Here is a 19681-nt window from a genome sequence, read left to right on the forward strand (position 1 = left end):
AGTCGCTGGATATCTGCATCCACTTTGAAGATTTGGTCCATTTGATCTTTGAAAAACAAGCCAAACCAAACATTAATACATTTTTTAATCAGCTAAACTGGATATTAATTTTGCAAGTAAATATTTAAAAGACCAACTGTAACCAAAAGATAGACATTAATCAACCAGTTAAGTGAACTGGCTGATTAATGTCCATCTTTTACTTTGTGAAGACTTAGATTAGATGTATACTGGAGTTAAACCCACAATTTAGTCGTGTTAATATAAAGAGGGAGCCATCCACTTTTTCTGAAAGGTTTTTTCTTGACCATCACACGTTCCCTCATCTCAAGTTTTATTTTAAAATCTGACATGAACCAAAGACATCAAACTACACACTGCACATGATTGAGGACAAAACAAGTTAACTTAAACAAGCTTATTTTTAATGGATCTGCAAAATTGTTTGAATTTCCAAAGAGAACTTGTGTACCTCCCGCCCACATTTACCCAGTGGTAAACGTTACACAATGTTACAGAAACGTTTCCAACCCAAAGAAGTCTGCATGCAGGAAGGAAAAAAAAAACAAAAAAAACAACAACCCAATTAGGGAGAAAAAAAAATGGGAAAAAAAAAAAAAAACTAAAAAAAAAAACTAAAAGTAAAATAAACCGTACAGATAAAAATAAAACATCAATAAACAGGACATACTGTATAATGCCGTTCTCTTGGCTGATGAAGAAATTCAAACTCTTTAGCTTCAGTTCACCTTCACAATGAAGGTCTGAACTGATAGAATATTAAACTGTGATTTTATTGGGTAGTTGTGGCTCCGCCCACCAAACAGCCCCACCCCTGTCTTCCATATAAGGCACAGGACAAAATAAACCCCCACATACAAAAGGAGCTAGCCACGCCTCTGTCACTTGGTAACAAATAGTAAATGATCAAATACGTTAGACAACAGAAACCTCACTAAGTGTACAAAATGTTAATCCTACATGTCTTTTTTGTTTCATTTTTCTCTTTACTTGGATTTCCTCTGACTGAAAGTGAGTGCTGTGGGTGGGTGGGGTTTAAAAGAGAGAGGGTGTCCAATTAGATGAGCTTAGGCAAAAGAAATATTAAAAATATTAGCTTGTCTTTTCACACTTTTTTTGTTGTTTTTTTTTCTTTTTATTAACAACTTTTAAAACAAATGACAAGAAACGTGACTGGATTTCTCTTTTTATCAGAAATAAAAATGATCATCAGATGCAGAGTGGAGGAATATGGTGGGGTGGAGGGGGTTAGATGAGTGATTTATTGTTTTATTCTGATAAAGAGTGTCAGTGTGCAAGAAAACTCATGAGACAGGTTAGAGGGCGAGAGTTAGAGTTAGCAGTTAGACAGAATGTGTGTATTTTCGTGTTTGTGTGCTTTAGTGTGGGTGAAACAGAGGAGTTGTTCAACTGCAGCACTTGCTCTTCCAGCCTGTGACTCCACCTCCGCTGCTGATGTCGACGTTTTCACTGTTTGGCTCTTTTACAGGCGTCTAGCATACAAAGACAGATAGAAAAAAAAAAAAAATTTCTTTAAAAACATACAACATAGCACAAATTGGTTGCATTCGATACATGTAAACCACTCAGTTTGTCAGAAAACATCCTCTATAATGAGGCAATTTCCTAGTTGCTGGTTTAAGGTTTAAAAATCAAATATTCTAAGATATGTGGTAACTTTAACCTCTTCTGGGCCCTTAAATATGTTTTAAGCAGGATTTCTTGCCTGCATGTCACACATTTAGATTCTGTCATCATATTTTTGGGGCATGTTCATCTGGAGAAGGATAAGGTAATACATGTTTTCTAAAAACACTGATAACCAATGTCCTCTTTACTATAGCAAAACATCAACTTTGCAGTCTTTGTCTCATGCAACTGCAGCACAAGCTTGCCAACAAGCAAATGCACCTTCTCCTTTCGCTCAATATTTTATTTAAGATTACTACTGCTAAATACAAACCCAGAAAATATGATTAATAAAGAATATTTTCCAAGAAAAAAAGACGTAACCACAGACAGAACATCACATCTCAGTGACACATAGTACACACACCTTTCTGAGGATGTCTTCTGCTAACGTGAGGAAAGCCTTCTCGATGTTGATGTTGGCCTTAGCACTCGTCTCAAAAAACCTAATGCCGTGCTCCCTTGCAATCTGTGGGGAGGAAACAAAGTTAGAGTCTGATGCCTGAAGAAGATCCAGTCCAAAAATAAAGTTGCAGATCTCTGTGGGGGACAGAGATTGGGTTTCACTGGGGCATTGCACACCATTCTAGTCAGGTAGACTTTTGACGCAGGAAAGCAGACAAGTCTTTGATATTGCTTCATCCACAGATTGAGTACTCACTCTGAGCTTGCTGCGCTACTGTTGACCAGAATCTAAACAAATCTAGGCTCTAATGGAGGTTACATACAATTAGTAGCATTAGCAAATGTAGCGGTAAGTGGTAACTTCTGTCTGGAGGATAAGCAGCAAACATTCTCATCTGCTATTAATAATTTTACATGTGGGGAAAGCTAATTAACTTCTCATACAAAGAGCTGTTGTGCGTATGCCCCCTATATAGACAAAGTGCAACGATCTTAAATATAACAACAATGAGGAAAAGATAAACTACAGAGACTAAATATTATAACCCATCAATGGAATTTTAAGGTTTGTGATCTCAAGATGGGCAAAATTCCAGGTTGTGGGGAAGCTGAAGTATGTCTTTGGAAGGTGGGAGGAAGCCAGAGTACCTGTAGAGAACCCACGCATACATGGGGAGAACATGCAAACTCCACAAAGAAAGGCCACCGTTCGAACCCCTGCCCAGCCGAGGCTGCAGAGACGAGCAGCAGCTAACTCATGAAAGCCTAGAAAACAATGTTTTTAGTGGATGTTTTGCGATAAAACAACCTAACTAAAACTATTACCCACAGCTCTAAAAACTAATTTTAAATCGTTTTCTTTATGTTTTAATATTTTATTGCAAGTTCCTTCTGGAATAAATAAACTTTTTCCATTGACATGTACTGTTATGTTCTGTCAGTCTTCTAATATTTTTTACTGTTTCTGTGAAACAGCAGCCAGTGAACTTTTATACATTGTAATATGATTCACTGCAGAGGACTTCATGTCTTAGTTTTATGAGATAATCTGAAGTTGAAAAGCAGAAGCAACAAAAGACCAATAAACACACACAGCCACCTCAAGTGGATGTATCTGCATCTCACCTGCTCTCCCTTGGCTTTTGGTACAACCCTCTTGTCCTCCATGTCACACTTGTTGCCTAGCAGCATTCTCTCAACATCCTCGTTTGCATGCTGAATATAAAGAGAATAAAAACAAAGAGATAGTTAGAATACCTTCTTGTATAAGCAACAAGCTCTATCTCAGGCATCATTCACATTGGTGTTTTCAGCAGTTAGACCAGATCCTAAGCCCACGAATGACAGGTATGCAGGCAACAAACATGTTTCTTTGTAATAGGTTTGCACTTGCCACAAGGGGGCAGACTGACATGCCACATCAAAGACAAGAGTCAGGTACTTTCTAGATTTACAAGAGTAAAAATAACTTCAGAGATGGCTAGGATAAGAAAAGAACAATAAAGCGGATTTATACATTCTAAAAAACTCCCTGGGCAACAACAACAAATTACGATTTAGTAACCTAACATGTAGGTCTGCGCAACACCTTTTTGAACACAACTGATGTGTTTGACCTATTTGTTATTCTAATCTTAAAGAGCAAAGACTTTTTTTGCTACTGAAAAAATGTTGAGGGATTTATGATGTATTCTGTGGGATTATTAGTCAAAAAATGTTGGAAAACCAGTGAGGGAGGGAAAAAAAACACTGCTAACTGTCCATTGCTGATTAAACACTTAGCTACTGTACTCATTCAATCACATATCAAATAACGAGTGTAGTTGCAGTTATTTATGAGGTCCAATACACATTGATGGGTACATGACACTCAGGCGCATGAAATAAAATACTTTTCAATAAGGATGGTGAGATGACTGCGGGAGTGGATCAAGTTCACTTTTTTTTACCCTGATTTTACCTGCTAAAAAGCCTAATTATCATAAATCCAGCTTTTTTACAAAAGTGTGGCACAACACAGCCTGTAAAAATAGAGTGTAATGCCATCCCCTCAGATCATGGTTTGTCCCTTGGACAGTTCTGGCATTTTCTGAACTGGTTCTCAATACATAGCGGTCTCCTGAGCACTTGGGGCAAACGGGTGACTGCTGAAAGAAAAAAAAAAAAAACTATTTGCTACTTCTAGTGTAAGAACAGCATGAACATACCTTCAAAGTGGCAAAATTCCCTATCTATCACCTAATTAGGTTTCTGTGGAGTCAACAAGCTCAGTAAAAAAAACACGAACAAGGCCATGTTCTTATTAGGAAATTCATTGTGTTCCTTTTCCTTTTGTCTTGACCGTGAGGGTGAGAAGTATAACAAGAAAGCTTTCCAGACCAGCAAGAACCAGACATCCTATCTCAATCTATTTTACTTTCTGCTCAACACTTTCACACAGATCATGTCATAATATTAAAGAATTTTTATGCATTTAAAGAAATATGTTTGACAAGTGATATCTTACTATCACATTAACTGAGTGCATTGAGTACAATAGAAGGTGTATGGAAAAACAACAATACTATACAGGATGAAGATGAATATGCCAAAATTATCGAGACAGATGCAAAGAGGTGCACCACCAGAACAACCTGACCATATCTTAGTCTGTCAAATCATAATTTTGAGTCTTTGATGAGTTTGATGTCATTAAATGTGGAATATTTTAACCACACAGGCAATAATATTACTACTATTGTTTAAAAAATAAAAAATAGTCCAGCAATTACTTCTAGAAAGGACAAAAATCTGAGTTGTCTCCTAAAAACATTAACACTGCTTTCAGAAGGCGATGACCTTTCCCACCCAGAGTGTTGGATGTTATTTCAGTTCAAAACTAAATTAAAAGAGTGAAATTGCCAAAATGCCTTTGTTGTGAGTGCAGATTTCAAGACTTAACTTCAGCATCTGAAGTTAAGTCACATTCAAGAGCTAAAACAACGTAAACACTGTCTCATAAATATTGAGACAAATGCAAACAGGCATCTGTCTCTAATGTGATTCACTCCCAGACTCCTGTTATACAGCTCACTGCACTCAGTTAAACTGGCTTCTTAATCATGCTGCCTTCCCCTGACTGTGTCACTAAACCAAAGATAAAACACAACAATTGTTAAAACTTGCTAAGAACTATAAGCCCACATGGCGGTCACAGAGTCTGTGTAGACTGTTTTTTGTTGCCATCTCACCTCATCAATGTTACGCAGCCATTTGCTGATGTTTTCAAAGCTCTTGGCGTTGGTGATGTCGTAGACCAGCATGATGCCCATAGCTCCTCTGTAGTAGGAGGTGGTGATGGTGTGGAACCGTTCCTGGCCGGCTGTGTCCCTACAAACAAAAGATGTTTTATTTCTATCCACTCACATTTTTTCTTGGACCAATTCCAGCCGTGGACCCAAACAATAAATAGAGCAGTAACTTAAGATTCTCTGAGCATCACAGCTTAAACTGGACATATAATACGTTTTGCAAGATCAGGTTTTCTTTTGTCTAGGAGCTAGTGTTTAAATGACAGTATAAATGAAACAGTTTGAGCTTTTCTGAAGAAAATGTAACCGCTGGTAAAAGATAAAATCCTCTTAAACAGCCCCAGCCTGCATAATCTCATCTGACCCCCCCACTCAGGTTACTACAGAATATTTTCATGTACAAAGGTTCAACTCAAGAAAAATTGCAGTCTGTCCCACTTCAACATGTTTTGTCCAGCTCAGACGAAAACTGCAGCTCTCCATCTTGGTTGGAGGGGTGTTGATCTTTTGTTAACAATGTTTTGCTTATAATTAACCGATGCAGGAAGTTTAAACGAGAGAATATCATACACCGAGTGCAGAGTACTTCACGCTTCAAGGAGAGAGCAACCTTATTGTGCAGAAAAGAAACCTCTACCTATAACTCATAAGGAGATTTTTTAATGCACTTTTATACATTCAGCCACAAATGTTATGTTTCAATCCAAGACATAAAACCAAACATTTTTTTACTTTATTTAGCATAGTAATGTATTATGTTAGATATTTAAACACCACAAAAAGTAAGGAAATTTGTGTTTGGTTGGTTATTTCTTTTGGTAACAATAACTCTAGCCAATTAATCTTATACTAGTGGCTAGTCTGTTTAGTTCCCCTTTAAATAGTATACTTTTGTAAGGAAAAGGCATTTGTGGGATGAGCAGCAGAGTCGAGTATGTGGGTGTCCCCCAAGAAAAACTTACCAAATCTTCTCTGTCAATACCAAGCATTTAATTCTGTCATTGAATCTTGTTTGGTGTTATTGGATTAGATGATACAAGTCTGAAGAGACAAGACATATTGGCCATTTAACAGGAGCCTAAGTAGCATGTGGAAGATCCATACACCCCTACACCAGCCTGGCATCACCTCCTCATACTAGTCACTCCCAAATTCTAGAGGAAGTCTCTGATAAATCCTGCTTTGTGGGGGCAGGTGCTGTTATCTACAAGACTGTAGAGATATAAGCTTGCCACTGGTAACAGAATCTCATCTCCACATCTCTCTGGGTCGAAATTGTCTCCAATGAAAATAAGCCTTGTTTTTATGATTTATTTATAAGGACATGGGTGGCCAACGTCGGTCCTCGAGAGCCACAATCCTTCAGGTTTTCCAAATTTTCCTGCTCCAACACACCTGACTTTAACTAATGAGTCATTGTGCAGATCCTTATAGGCTGTTGGATCAGTCATTTGAGTCAGGTGTGTTGAAGCAGGGAAATTTGGAAAACCTGCAGGATTGCGGCTCTCGAGGACTGACGTTGGCCACCCCTGCTGAAGGAGATGCCACCTCACATCATCACACTGCCACCACCAACAGCTGTTACTGGAGAAGCAATCAGCAGTGCTCTCTGCTTATTCACATCAGTCAAATGTAGCATGCTTGGAGCAGACCGACTGCTGTAGCAAGGTCCATGCTCACATTTGCTGCTAATCATGAGGTAATTAGGTATCGGATTCTCAGCACCTGGGGTACCAGAAGCTCAAAACAGAAAAAAATAAGCTGCTTCGCACTGGCATAAAAGATTTGATACATTTTTCATGATTGTAACCCACAACCCTCAACTCTGTTGCTTATCCCACAAATTAATTTTCCTTACAAATGTGGCACTGTCAAATAAACAGACTTTCTGATGGTACAAGATTTATTGAGAAGCTCTGCAAAAAAAAAAAAAAAAAAATCCAACAAACAAACTTTTTTCTACATTTTAGGGTAAGTTTATTTTTTGTAAACTGTGATGGTCTTTTGCCTATAATTTACATTATAAGCTCTTTATAAGGAAGCTTGAAAGTATAAATATTTTATTAGCCAACAACAAAATGAATGAATGAAAAGGATCATGAGTAAAAAGGGGGAAAAATTTTAAATCAATAATAAAAGTAATTTATTTTAACTCCACTTGAGAACATTTTTAGCCTTACAAGTCAAACCGGGAACAAGTTAATTAAAATCTGCGCAGGTCAGTTATGGTCCTTTCCTATTGAACAACCCATTTTCAAAATTTGAATCTATCCGATAACCGAAATCCAGTCGGATTAACAAACACGAGATCACAAACTAAACAATCACAAGGGAGTACTTCTGCGTAACCGTGCTGCGTAGCAGGGTTGCACGTCAGATCTGGAAGAGGTGCTCATCAAGCCTCCGCGGACCTACGAAGAGCCGATGGCGGTGAAACACCGAAATATACCTTGTGCAGACACTAGGCAAGTATAAATCCAGCTTTAGTGGTAAAGTATGAAGGGACTTGTATGGACATAAACTTCAATAAGCAATGTGTTTGCACTAATTCATAATCACATTTCCATAACTACACAAAAAAGTCACAAATAGAAAAAGATGCATTTTTCATATTCAAAATAATGTCCTCTAAATGCTTTTCTTTAAGCAACACATTTGAACAAAACATGAAAACATACCAAGATAGAAGCCGCACAACAACCATTCTCCTCAACACGCTTAAAGACTACAACAACGGAATTGATAGTTTTTGTGTCAGAACAATAAACCACCATTAAACGCTCAGATATTTAGCTGATTAACAACTTTAATAAAGTCTGAGGAAAAACGTCTGTTGTGTGTGGGTGTGTGTTTCAGTAAGTATGGATGTGCAGGTGTCTTTCTTCTAGATAATAGTATTAGATTACACTTGAATGGACAGACTGTCTCCTGAGACAGAGATGTTCAAAATGTTACTGTTTTGAACACAGACTTTAAAACATTTAACCAACATATGTATTGTGTTACGGTATTTGTCTGTTTATTATAACTATTCAGCACTTCTAACAGTCATTTATGTACGCAAAGAGCAAAACAATTAAGGTTAGGTTAATCTTTAGTCATAAGTATTCTTAATCTATAAAAACATATAATTTGTATATTTCAGTAAGGAAAATAAGCAACAGTTGCAGGCCTGTATATAACAATAGCTTAATATTCAAGTGATTATAGGTTCTGTCTTCTACCCTTTGTAAACAAGCTGCATACATGTCAAATCCAGCTGGAGAAAATCAACAGTTGTGGACTACAATGATAACCCTGAAACAGACCTCCTGATGGACTGATGACCATTTCCTGTTCTTGCATACTTCAGGACTTAAGGGAGGCATGTCAACCAGATGTTTCACTATGATATAATGAGACAAACTGAAGATGCTACACTGAATTCTCAGTGTGTGGTATATTTTAGCACATTTCACTTCTGCTTACATACAAACATAACAAACCCTCACTTACCAGATCTGTAGTTTGATCTTCTTTCCTTGTAATTCAACAGTTTTGATTTTGAAGTCTATTCCTGTAAAAAAAAAAAAAAAACATATCAGCACAAAAAATGACAACAAAAGCTTACAAAGACTTTGGCAGCAATGCACTAATTTAATAAGAATCAGACAGAGCCAAAGAAAGGCATTTAAAAGAGGGAAATGGAAAATGAGTGACAAGTGTTTCCATGAAAGAGACAAAAATATTTACACTAATCTCTTCCTGATTCTGCAGTGTCATGCCCAGGCTTCCAACCTATCAGAAAGCAGCTGCTAAACCAGCAGTGGGCACAAAGGAACCAGCTTATGGGAGTAAAATCAAGTTAAATAGGGAAAAACTCTGAATCTTAACTGGCTGGAAAACTTTGCTTGACCTGGACAACTGGTACAAAACAAAATGTTTTTAAAGTGTAATTGGGATTGTAGTGACGAGAGAGCACACAATTATTAATTTCCAAAAGTCAAATGCTCCAACAGTGGGGCTTATAATTTCTATTTTCTATTAATTTTGAATTTCATTGTGGATTTACAAACGCAGCACCAACTGCGTCAATGTTTCCTGTTCTCCAGCAGGCAGAAAGTTTAAGCTTTCCCTCTTGTATTTGGCCATACTTAATAAAAACTTGTAATTATTAAACACTAAAAAAAAAAAAAACTTAAAAAAAGACTTCGACTAAGCTTGCAACTTAAAAACGACTTAAATAGTATGCTTACACTGGACGTCAAATGTATCATTTATAACACAACAAGACTAATTCACCTAACAAGCTAAACAAACTAATTAGATTTGGGCATTTAATCAACTTCATAAGGAAAATTACCCAATATTTCCAGATTCCAGCTTCCCATGTGGAAAACTTCATAGGCATTTCCAGTTTGTGTTTAAAGGGACAATAAGTTGAAATTTATCATTTCTAGATTGAAGGAAGTAAAAAAAAAAATGGGTATGTGAAGTACTAGAGGTGTAATTTCATCTGGAGTGTAAGCATGACGTCACACACCATCTCTATGTTAATGTCCAGCCCCTTGCTTACAAGCCAGTCTGGCTGCGTGGTTTCAAACATTCATGTAAATCGCCGCCTCCTTTTCTTTGTTGGTCAATGTCTTTAAGGAATGTTAAAAAATTAGGATTGCTGACTGCAACTAATTGGTTGAAGATGAGTCACAAATGCATCACCTTTGGCCTCAAGTCATTGTGACCGATTTGGCATTGGTTTAGGAAATTTAATATACTTTTCTATTTAGTTCAATATATACTAAGGTTATTTGTAGCTGTAGACATTCTGGGGAACAAAATATCACCAATGAGTACAAAAAGTAAGAAACCTTAAAGAGCAATTTTTGCATTAGTAAGTAAAGTACTCATCACATGGGTGAAGGCTCTGCAGGGGGGCCATTTTATTACCATTTCACCTTTGCCCAGCGAGTGTTGTTTTCCAGTTTAAAAATGAACTGTCAGTTCTGCTTTGGTCAGAAATTGTGGCTGGTTAAAAAGCCCAAGAAACAGCTGTGGTTTAGGTGGGGCAGGGCCATAGAATAATGAAGGAACTGCCTGCCAAAGTGTGACTCATTAAATGTTATGTGCACCCCAGGGAGAAGAGGAGATGGAAGAAAAGATGTTGGATCGAAAGAAGGAACAGGGAGAAAAGGAATTAAAGATGATTTATAGGTTAAAAAAAAAGTTTGGAGCTCTAAATCAGGCATGGAAGGGATAAAGTAGAACATGTGTTACTCGTGGAGTAAAAAGTCTCCTTGTTTTTAACTCTTTAAAAGGTGCACTAGATAACTGCAATAAAATATCTGTAATCACGTCATTTACAACATCAATGGCGAATTGGCATATTTCACCAGAAAAAAACAAAAAACAAACTTTGTTTCTGGGGATCTTCAGCAGAAAGTACATGGTTTATGACCAGCTTTTTTCTTCTAAATCCCACAGGATCTATTCTTTCAACAAAGATGAATTCCACAGGAACCATTTCCTAGTTTCCATTAAAAATGTATTTTTTTTTTTAAACCAGATTTCAAAACGCAACATTATTCATATTACGCACTCTCCACATCCATTAAACAAGTGTGGTGGAGGAGGTGGAGGAGAGTGCCTGCGAGAAGGAGGACGACGCTGAGGATAATAACAGAGGGGGGTTTTCCAGTGGGGGTATTTTGAGATGCAGCTGTGAATCCTTGTGTCCAAAGGTGCGAGTCCTGTGTCAAAGGCTCCTTTCACACTTCTGATTTTTTGCCCATATGTGACTCAAATTGGATTTTTTTTAATTACAGTCTGAAAGACGCAAATCCGATTTTTTAAAATCCAACCCTGACCACTTTATAAGTTGTCCTAGATCGGATACGTATCCGATATGTGTGGAAGCGACCCGAGTCTGAACGGTTGCGCGCATTTCATCCAACTTTGACGTCACATAAATCAGACAAACAGCACAATTCTGCTGTTTCACATTTACTGTGTTTACAAAACGTTTTGTCCTTTTTTATTATAAATGAAAACGACAAAACAACACCATCACTTTAAATATATGAACAAATTAAGCAAAGTAATGCAATGAAGGGAGGAACGGGGTGTATTTACAATTAGAATTGCTTAATGTGTGGGTCGGTTCAAGTTTTATATCTTACATCGTCGGGTCCACATTTCACTGGAAGATAACCAAGGGTTGAGTAATCATCCTAACGAGTTTGGGAGGGTGCAGGTTGGTAAAATTGGACCCGCGAGACAAATTCGGGTGGATTATCTGAACATGCCTCTTTAGAGAAGTAGAAGCCACTGCTCCACAAAAGGCCTTTGTAACATTAGTGCTCATCTTTTTTTTTTTCAGTCTCCTTCTTGCATTCATCAAGTGTCCATAATCTTAATCGGTTCAAAGTGGGCAAGTACTTCTAAATTGATAAACAGATGTGAAGCATCTATTACATCCGTAAACAAGACGCACTGCGTGACGTCATGCTATCCTCTGTGCATGTGTGTTACTTCACAGGCACATACCGTTCACACTTAAGAATAATAAAGGTCGCTTTGAAATGCTAATGTGAACAACAACTAAAAATCCGATTTAAGCATTGAGACCTGCAGTGTAAACGCAGCCAAACTCCACTCAGTTTTGTTCCTTACAGAGTTTCAGTTCAGGCAGGAACGTATAACTTCTCCTTGCAATGTGGAAGCTTACTTAAAAGTTACAGGAAGAGGATTAATGGTCTCTCCGGTAAAAGTCCTTCTGCAGCAGCTTCTGTGAAAGCTTTCCAAAGTAGCTTCACATCCTTCAGCTGTCATCTCAAATTCAGTTCAGGTGGAAACTACAGGAAACTTTTAGTCTGCAATTATGATTGTTATAAACCTGCCATGTTACAGCATTTGGGTAAGATTTTTGCCCATTGTTATCATATTTTGAATAATCTTTGCTGCTACTTTTATTCAACCTCATGATACTGTTTCTGATATTCTGTCTTGTAAAAAAGATTTCCATCGTCAATGTATAAAATATTTCTTTACAATTCTGGCATGTCAACAAATCTGGCAATGAGAAAAGCCAAATTAACTTAAAAAAATGTGTCAACAAAGAAAAGGCAACTTAGAGGTCTAGATAAAAAGTGACAACATATCCCATGCATTCTCTGAATTTCACAGCTTATGTGGCATGATGCTGTCTTGTATATACAGATTTAAATACAGAACACTTGTCAAAATCCTGACATTAGAAAATTTAACTGATGATGGAAGTCCAAACATCTGTGCTAGACATATCTTATCATTCAAAACCACAGATTGTTCCACTACTTTGGCAAAAAAACAAAAGATAAAAAATAAAAAAACAGTGAAAACCATCCTAGTAAGCAATTCCTGGACTGGATTAGTCACAATGACAGGAGACAGTTTCTATTAAAGTGCTGCTGTCGTATTGCAACTTTAAATAATGTTAAGTTTCTCATGTCTTTACGTATGACAAAAGCATTTTAGCAGTCACACATATTTACATTTAAAAGGAGGTGCTTTTGGATCCTATTTTAGTTGAGAATACACAAAAAATATCTTGACTATATTTTCATGTTTCTTTTTATGAAAAGAAAACAAAACCTGATGCTGCTGCCAACTTTTGCTGGCACTGACTCACAACCCAACCTGACAGGGAAAGCACCCCGGCTAGGAGCAAAGGTTACTTTTGGTCTTTGACTGCAGAAGAACCTGTTAATCTGGACCTCTATTCCCTCTGCATCTGAAAAACCCCACACATCTTTCCCCTAAAATGGCAGAGATCTGACATAGTGGTATTAGTCAGCTCAGTCCTGTTTTTAATACACTGCCTACATTTAGAGAAACAACACTGAGTGTAATAAACACTCGTGCAACTCAAACTAAAATGTTTAAGTTTTTAAGTCTACATGTGACGTCAAGGTTTACAGCAGAGTTCATGATTGTACCTCAACAAATGTAATTTAGTCTAAATGTCACTGGGAATGCTGCTGACCATTATGGCTGTGAGTTATTGGACATACAGTCAGGACAAGTTAACAAACGGTTACGAAAAGCTGGACTTGAAAAAAAATCTCAGTCCAAGGATCAGGGCTGTAATTCCAGTGCAATGCAAACAGTAAGCTTCATGTAGTTCAGCAAAGCATGTCTCGTGTTCCATTATTACTCAGCACTGGTCTTAAGCAACATGAGTAAATGGAAACCTCACTTGGGCCATGCAGGGATTGACATAGTTTGACACCTGACTCATGAATGTGTGATGTAAGGTGAATTGTAGGAAAGTACAGAGAGAAAAAAGGCTGATGATGCCACCGTATTGGACTGCTTACTGTCCTTAAAAGAGCATTCTAAGCAAGTATACAAATGAGTTACTTATTTCTCAGTAGTAAATACAGCACAATACAAAACTAAAAATAAAAGATTTCATGTACCTGCAATATACTGTGAAATGAAAAACCACAGGAATTTAAGGAAAACACAGAAATAATCCAATAATATTGGAACTATTCATCCCAGAAAGATTAAGATAATTTTGTAAACGTGAAGCTGCATAAAACATTTTTTAAAAAAGCTGAATTAAATACATTAAATGCTTAAAAAGTACAAACAATTCTTTATTAAACTTTCATATAATGTATTTGAAAGTAATTGAGCACTGTGGAAACACTACAATGATACTCATAAATCCAGTCAAAAGTCCAACATGTGTGACAAGAAACTTTTATTTTTCTTCTTTTTTGGGGTGTGTGTATGGGTTAGTGGGTGGGGGACTGCCAGATTTATACACAACTTTGTCATCCAATATTAAATTATGAATAATTAGTCATAATGCTTCATGTTGTGGCAACAACTGTCCGACATTGGAGACAACATACCTGTTTTTTGTTTGCATCATCCTTTCTGTAGCCAATGTATTTTCTTTTTACATTTCCCCCGTTCTTATCTGTTTTGCTGTGCTAACACAAAGCCTGGGTGTCTCTAACTCGCACCATATTCTGTTTTGTGAATAAAAATGGGAAAAACAAAATCTTGGTGTCAAAGAATCCTTAAATCAGATTGGGTCATGCAAGAGTCTTCTGTCATAGATCAGTCGTGAAAAATGAAAACTACGTTAATTTGTTTCATCAAAATGTGAGATGTGAGATTTTCAGACAGATTAGAATAACTGTACAAATGTATATGTAATGGCCATTTTCACTTCATGGTGACAATCCTAGTCTTATAGCATGTTGTACCCTATTTGACATTGCATATGTGCTGGCCTAGTACATAGTGTAGGCGTGTTCTGCAACATGCATTGTATCTATGAGGGAAAGCTGTACTTCGTATTTCACAAAAAAATAAACTTACACTGTAGCTTCAAACTTAATTCACCAACAATATGATTCTCTTACAAAAATCTGAGAAATTTTCTCTTGGTGAGATCAATCAAAATCAGTTTAATATCTACCAGCTAAAGTACAGCAGATTTCTGTGGGGTAACGATGGTCATCAATGTGAAAAAACCCCATCTTAAAACCACTTCTTTTTTTCTTTTTTTTTAACTTAACTGCATTTCACTTTACCAACCTACTGTCGATGACAGCACTTGTAGTTACGTATTTCTTTTGTTGTATTGTCAATTCACGTAAAGGACTCCAGTACTTCATCTACTGCTTTACTTGTAAGCAATCTGTCACTTTGAACAGATTCAGACATTGTGATTTATTAATAGAAAATTGTGAATTTTGTGAACGAACTTTTTATATTCTCTGACGCAAAGCAAACGCCTGTCACTTGCATGAAGAACTGATTTGTAGCGTTACAAATTATACACAGCATCACGGCCCTGCAGTGCTACCAACACGTAGTTAGCTTGCTAGCCACTGACATGACAGCAATGTTTCTGCAACTACATTGTTTAATTTGTTAGCGTCACGAGAAAAAGTAGATGAGTCTTCAACCTGTCAAAATGAATGAAGGCGTTTTTTTGTTTTTTTAACATGAGTGTCAGGTATAAAGTTCCTAATGCTACACACCTAGCTTTCAAGTTAGCCTATTCAGGCCCGGAGAGACGGCTCACGCTGATAGCATGGTAGCTAACCAAATATATCCTGCCTCCCATTTCCAGCTGTAGGGTAGTCAGATGAGTCTTTCATCTGTCAAACTTCCTCCAATAGGGCTCAACACAATCAGCACACCTATAAAAATAAAAACGACCATGTCTGTCTGTTTGGACTTCTTACCTATGGTGGAAATGAAGGTTGTGTTGAAAGCGTCGTCAGAGAAGCGGAACAGCACACAGGTCTTCCCCACGCCCGAGTCGCCAATCAGAAGCAGCTTGAACAGCAAGTCGTACGTCTTCTTCGCCATTGATGCACAGTATGTGTTAACACAGAAACAAAAACCGATAAACTAGCCCGCCTATGTAAAGTCTAAAGCCAGCTCCTTGGCCAACCTGACCAACTTGCTCAAGTCCACCTGACTGTTAACAGTTAACAATCTGGGATCTGTTTAGCTTGGCAAGCTAGTTGGCTAAATACCACCCAAATAACGTGCCCGTAGACGTGTCCAAGACGTTCGAATTCCCAAGCCCGACTGTTTCTTCTCCTACAACATGAGAACAAAAGGCAAAAATATTATCTCCTCCCGTGTGATTCCTCTTTTCCACTCTTTCTTTTCTCCCACACAGTCGGGACAAAATGGCTCCTCTCTCTGTCTCTACCCCGACTCACTCTTTCTTCAAACTGACGGTGCGCTAATTCAGATTCTCCGCACACCCCGTCATTCCAGAGCCTTGCCTGGAGCTCAAGTGAGAAGAATGGGTAATAAACCTAACATGTACGTGGGTTAAAATCACTGTCTGCTCGATGTTATTACGCTTTTTCTGAAGAGATTAGAACCAAAATTTAGACGACCGCCGTCGCCTTCGAATGGGAGCCACCGCGGCGACACCCTACATCCATCGACACGCCTTCTCCCGCCCCTTCTGTCAAATTACATGCTTATCATTGGCTATTTTAGCTGTCGCATCTATAAACATCTTAATGTGATTGGGTGAAATGTCAAGCATTGAAGAAGGGGGTTTACGGGGCGTGCCCTGGATTGACAGAAAGGGCAAATGTTACTGTGAGAGTTTCACGGACATTTAGGCGCAGATTTCCCTTGGCTCTTCACTTTGATGTGCGCCTCTTGATCCAATATGGCGGCCAGTTTCATGCGGATCTCTGGCAACCGGGTTGCGCTTGAGTTTTCATGGCAAGCTGGCACTTGGAGCTGTGACTATCCCAGCTGTGACTCAGGCAAAGTGATGTCATTTAAGCACTTCAGTGCTTGTTACGGGCGTTTCCCACATCCTCTACGCTGCGAACTGCAAGAACGTTTATCCTCTTTAATCGTTTAATAACTATACACAAATATATCTGTATGTACACATCATTATTGTGTGTCTTTTAAAAGTTAGAAAGTATGTGTGTCTGTGTGAGTGAATGTGAGTAAGACTTTCCTTCTTCCGCCTGTCAGAGTAGTTTGATTCTCAGACACTCCTTAGGAATGCTGAGTATGCCCTTCTTTCTTCTGCCAAGTACAGACTTGACACAAACTGTGGAAGATATGAAGAAAGACAGGGGGGGAAGAAAGGACCAACAAGATTAAAGAGACTACTTGCACTATTGCAGCTCATTGTAAAGAAAACATTTAAAAGCCAGTTTTCTACAAATGAGATTTGACTTTATTGTGGTGTTGGATGAAAAGCTGGGAAAATGAAAGCTCTCCACCTCACTGCATAGTGTATTGATGGCAGTCAGTGGAGGAAAAACCAGAGTATCAAGGCTTCATCCTGTGGGAGATCTCAGCTCCCTTTCATTTTACTGGCAATGTTTCAACCAAGCAAAGGTCTCCCTCATGCAAACACCCACAGGAAGGAAATGAGGGATATGCTGTAAAAAGTACTCATAAAGTGCATAACACAAATAGTTCAGTCAGGTCTTGAATAAACTTGTACTCAATATGTCACAAAACATGGTACAGCATTTTTATTTATTTTTTTATTTTTTAGTCTGGACCCACCTGATGGTCTCCTTGATCAACATACACATCAACATGCTATTGATTTAGACTGATATCCACACATAGAAAAGTCCTTACAGTTAAGGAAGTGTGCTTGAAAAGTATATTCTTTAAATGACATATATCTTTAGATATCAACTAGCTTAAAATTCCTGCAACGTTTGTAGCACATAGAACAACTCTGTTACCTTTATTTAAGTTAGTATAAATGAGGATCAGTTTTCACTCTGTAAATGAATATCGCTGCACTGTTCCTCTACAGCTGAGAGATCTTTGTTATACTAATAAATCATGTGTGCTCAAAGAAGTTTTTCCAGATTAGGATGCATTCCTGAATATCGCTGCACTCTCACACTCACACAGCCAGCAACTGCCTCTCACATTTCTTCTCTGCTCTGGAAACGATAGGGAAGATAAGGACGTCTGTGTTTACATGTACCTGTTTGGCAAGTAAATATGTGAATTTTTCTTTTCCTTTCTTTTTTTTCTATTCTTTTCTTTTCTTTTCTTTTTTAAGTACACTGGGATCATTTGGTCTTTATTTGACAGCTGAGAGGTGATAGGAAGAAAAGGGGTGAGGGGCCCTGTGGGTAAGCGGGTGTATCTGAGCAGCAGTATGTGGTATGCATATAAATGGAAACCCTCCTAAACTTTAAGTCCGACTTAGAAAAATAAAGCTGTTCCCAGCATTTTTTCTTTTTTCTTGCTGTCTACTTGGGCCAAAACATTTGTTACAAAAGGCCACACACACCCTAAACCCCCCTCTGAACATTGGTATTAGCATAAAGACTTGACCAGGACATCAGCTTAATTATATAATATTGTTTTTAAATCAGATATTTGTTTTATGTTTATTTTCACAGATCTTTTACCATCACATTTATTTACATGTGATATTGCTTTGCAAACTTGCAGCTGTGACACTTCAACAATGTACATAACACTGAGAATTATTCATGACAGGTGATATCAGGAAGGAATTGGCATTGGCATTTTTACTGTGTTCTCCATTATACTTCCTTAAATACTACTTAAGCTGTGAGTTTCAGCTGCTTCTGCAGACAGATTAAACTCATCTCAGTGAGGTGACAGTAAGAGGAACAGAGTATTTTGTCTCTATATGCTGTCCAAAAAGAGACAAATAATTTCCTGTGTTGCATTCCCCATGCGACTGAAGTTTTCTTCTCTCTGGTGATTCAAGGACACATCAGCCTTAATACTGAAAGGACCAATTTAAAAACAGGAATAGGTTAAATGTTTATTTTGACACTTTTAAAGAGAATCATTTTCAGGCCCTACCATTACCTAAAAATAATTATATTTGCTCTACAATTCCCTGACCTCCATACACCAGGTGACATTGACACTATGTAGGTCAAATAATAAGTGTCTGTACCACGATTTTCCCTCTAGGGAGTGCTGTTGTGTCATGTTTGAATAATCTTAGTGGTTGAATAAGTCTTATAATGATTATTTTTGTAATTTTTTCCCAGTGTCCTCAATATGTGCTTCTTTGAAAGAACAGTTGTGTAAGAACTGGGAAGCCACCTTCAGTGATTGACTGGAGAATATGGGAAATTCCTCTCTTTTTTTAAAAAAAAAAAAAGAAAAAAAATATGAATGTGACTTATACATAGCTTCAGCTAAAACTAGTTGTCATTGTTAAGTTTAATAATAAACAAAAATAATGATTTGTGGTTGACAATAACAAGATGACTATTAAAAATTAAACACAGGGTTCTAGTGAAGCTGCATCACCTCATTACTATGAAAGCATAATATTTGTGAAATCACAATTCACATAAAATGGCTCTTGAATTGTAAAAGCTTGTGATGGTTCTTTCTGTCTTTTTTGCAAGATAGTGTAAATATAAGGATTTATTTGCTTGTAAATTCTATATAAATAACCAGGTTAAGTGGACCAATTGTGGCTAAATGTCAGCCCATTTGGTTGTGGCAGTTTTGGCCAGTTTCTGGCAACCGGCACATTTATCCACATTTAGATTCAGACCATTTGGTGATCAAAATTCGGACAAGACAAAGACCCGGTTTGATTTTAGCACCATGAATTGGGCCAGTGTGTTTTGGCAGATCCCAGACGATCATTGATCATTTTCATGGACCTTTTTATTGCTTACGCCTTTCTGTTTTTGGGACAAAATAAGTCCAAAACATTAATTTCTTCACTCTATTTCCACAAGTTTTATGGACTTTTAAAACGGCTT

General features: G+C 37.6%; 1 protein-coding gene across 1 annotated transcript; it reads right to left on the reverse strand.

The window, feature by feature from the left end:
* Positions 1 to 403: 403 nt before the first annotated feature.
* Positions 404 to 16352, reverse strand: rab10 (RAB10, member RAS oncogene family). The gene is made up of 6 exons (XM_041975940.1): positions 15635 to 16352; positions 8901 to 8961; positions 5346 to 5484; positions 3241 to 3330; positions 2078 to 2179; positions 404 to 1514 (listed from the first exon to the last, which is right to left on the reverse strand). Exons 1-6 carry the CDS (start codon positions 15759 to 15761, stop codon positions 1428 to 1430), a joined length of 606 nt encoding a protein of 201 aa, XP_041831874.1. The 5' UTR covers positions 15762 to 16352; the 3' UTR covers positions 404 to 1427.
* Between the last annotated feature and the right edge of the window lie 3329 nt (positions 16353 to 19681).

This window comes from Melanotaenia boesemani, chromosome 22 (genome assembly GCF_017639745.1).
Source record: "Melanotaenia boesemani isolate fMelBoe1 chromosome 22, fMelBoe1.pri, whole genome shotgun sequence".
NCBI lineage: Eukaryota > Metazoa > Chordata > Actinopteri > Atheriniformes > Melanotaeniidae > Melanotaenia > Melanotaenia boesemani.

Coding starts and splice junctions, on each gene's coding strand:
- rab10 (XM_041975940.1), bottom strand. CDS start 15,761: ATGGCGAAGAAGACGTACGACTTGCTGTTCAAGCTGCTTCTGATTGGC. Junction 5,485..8,900: donor AAGATCAAACTACAGATCTG/GTAAGTGAGGGT, acceptor TTTTGTTTGTAG/GGACACAGCCGGCCAGGAAC. Junction 1,515..2,077: donor CAGAAGACATCCTCAGAAAG/GTGTGTGTACTA, acceptor TTTGTATGCTAG/ACGCCTGTAAAAGAGCCAAA.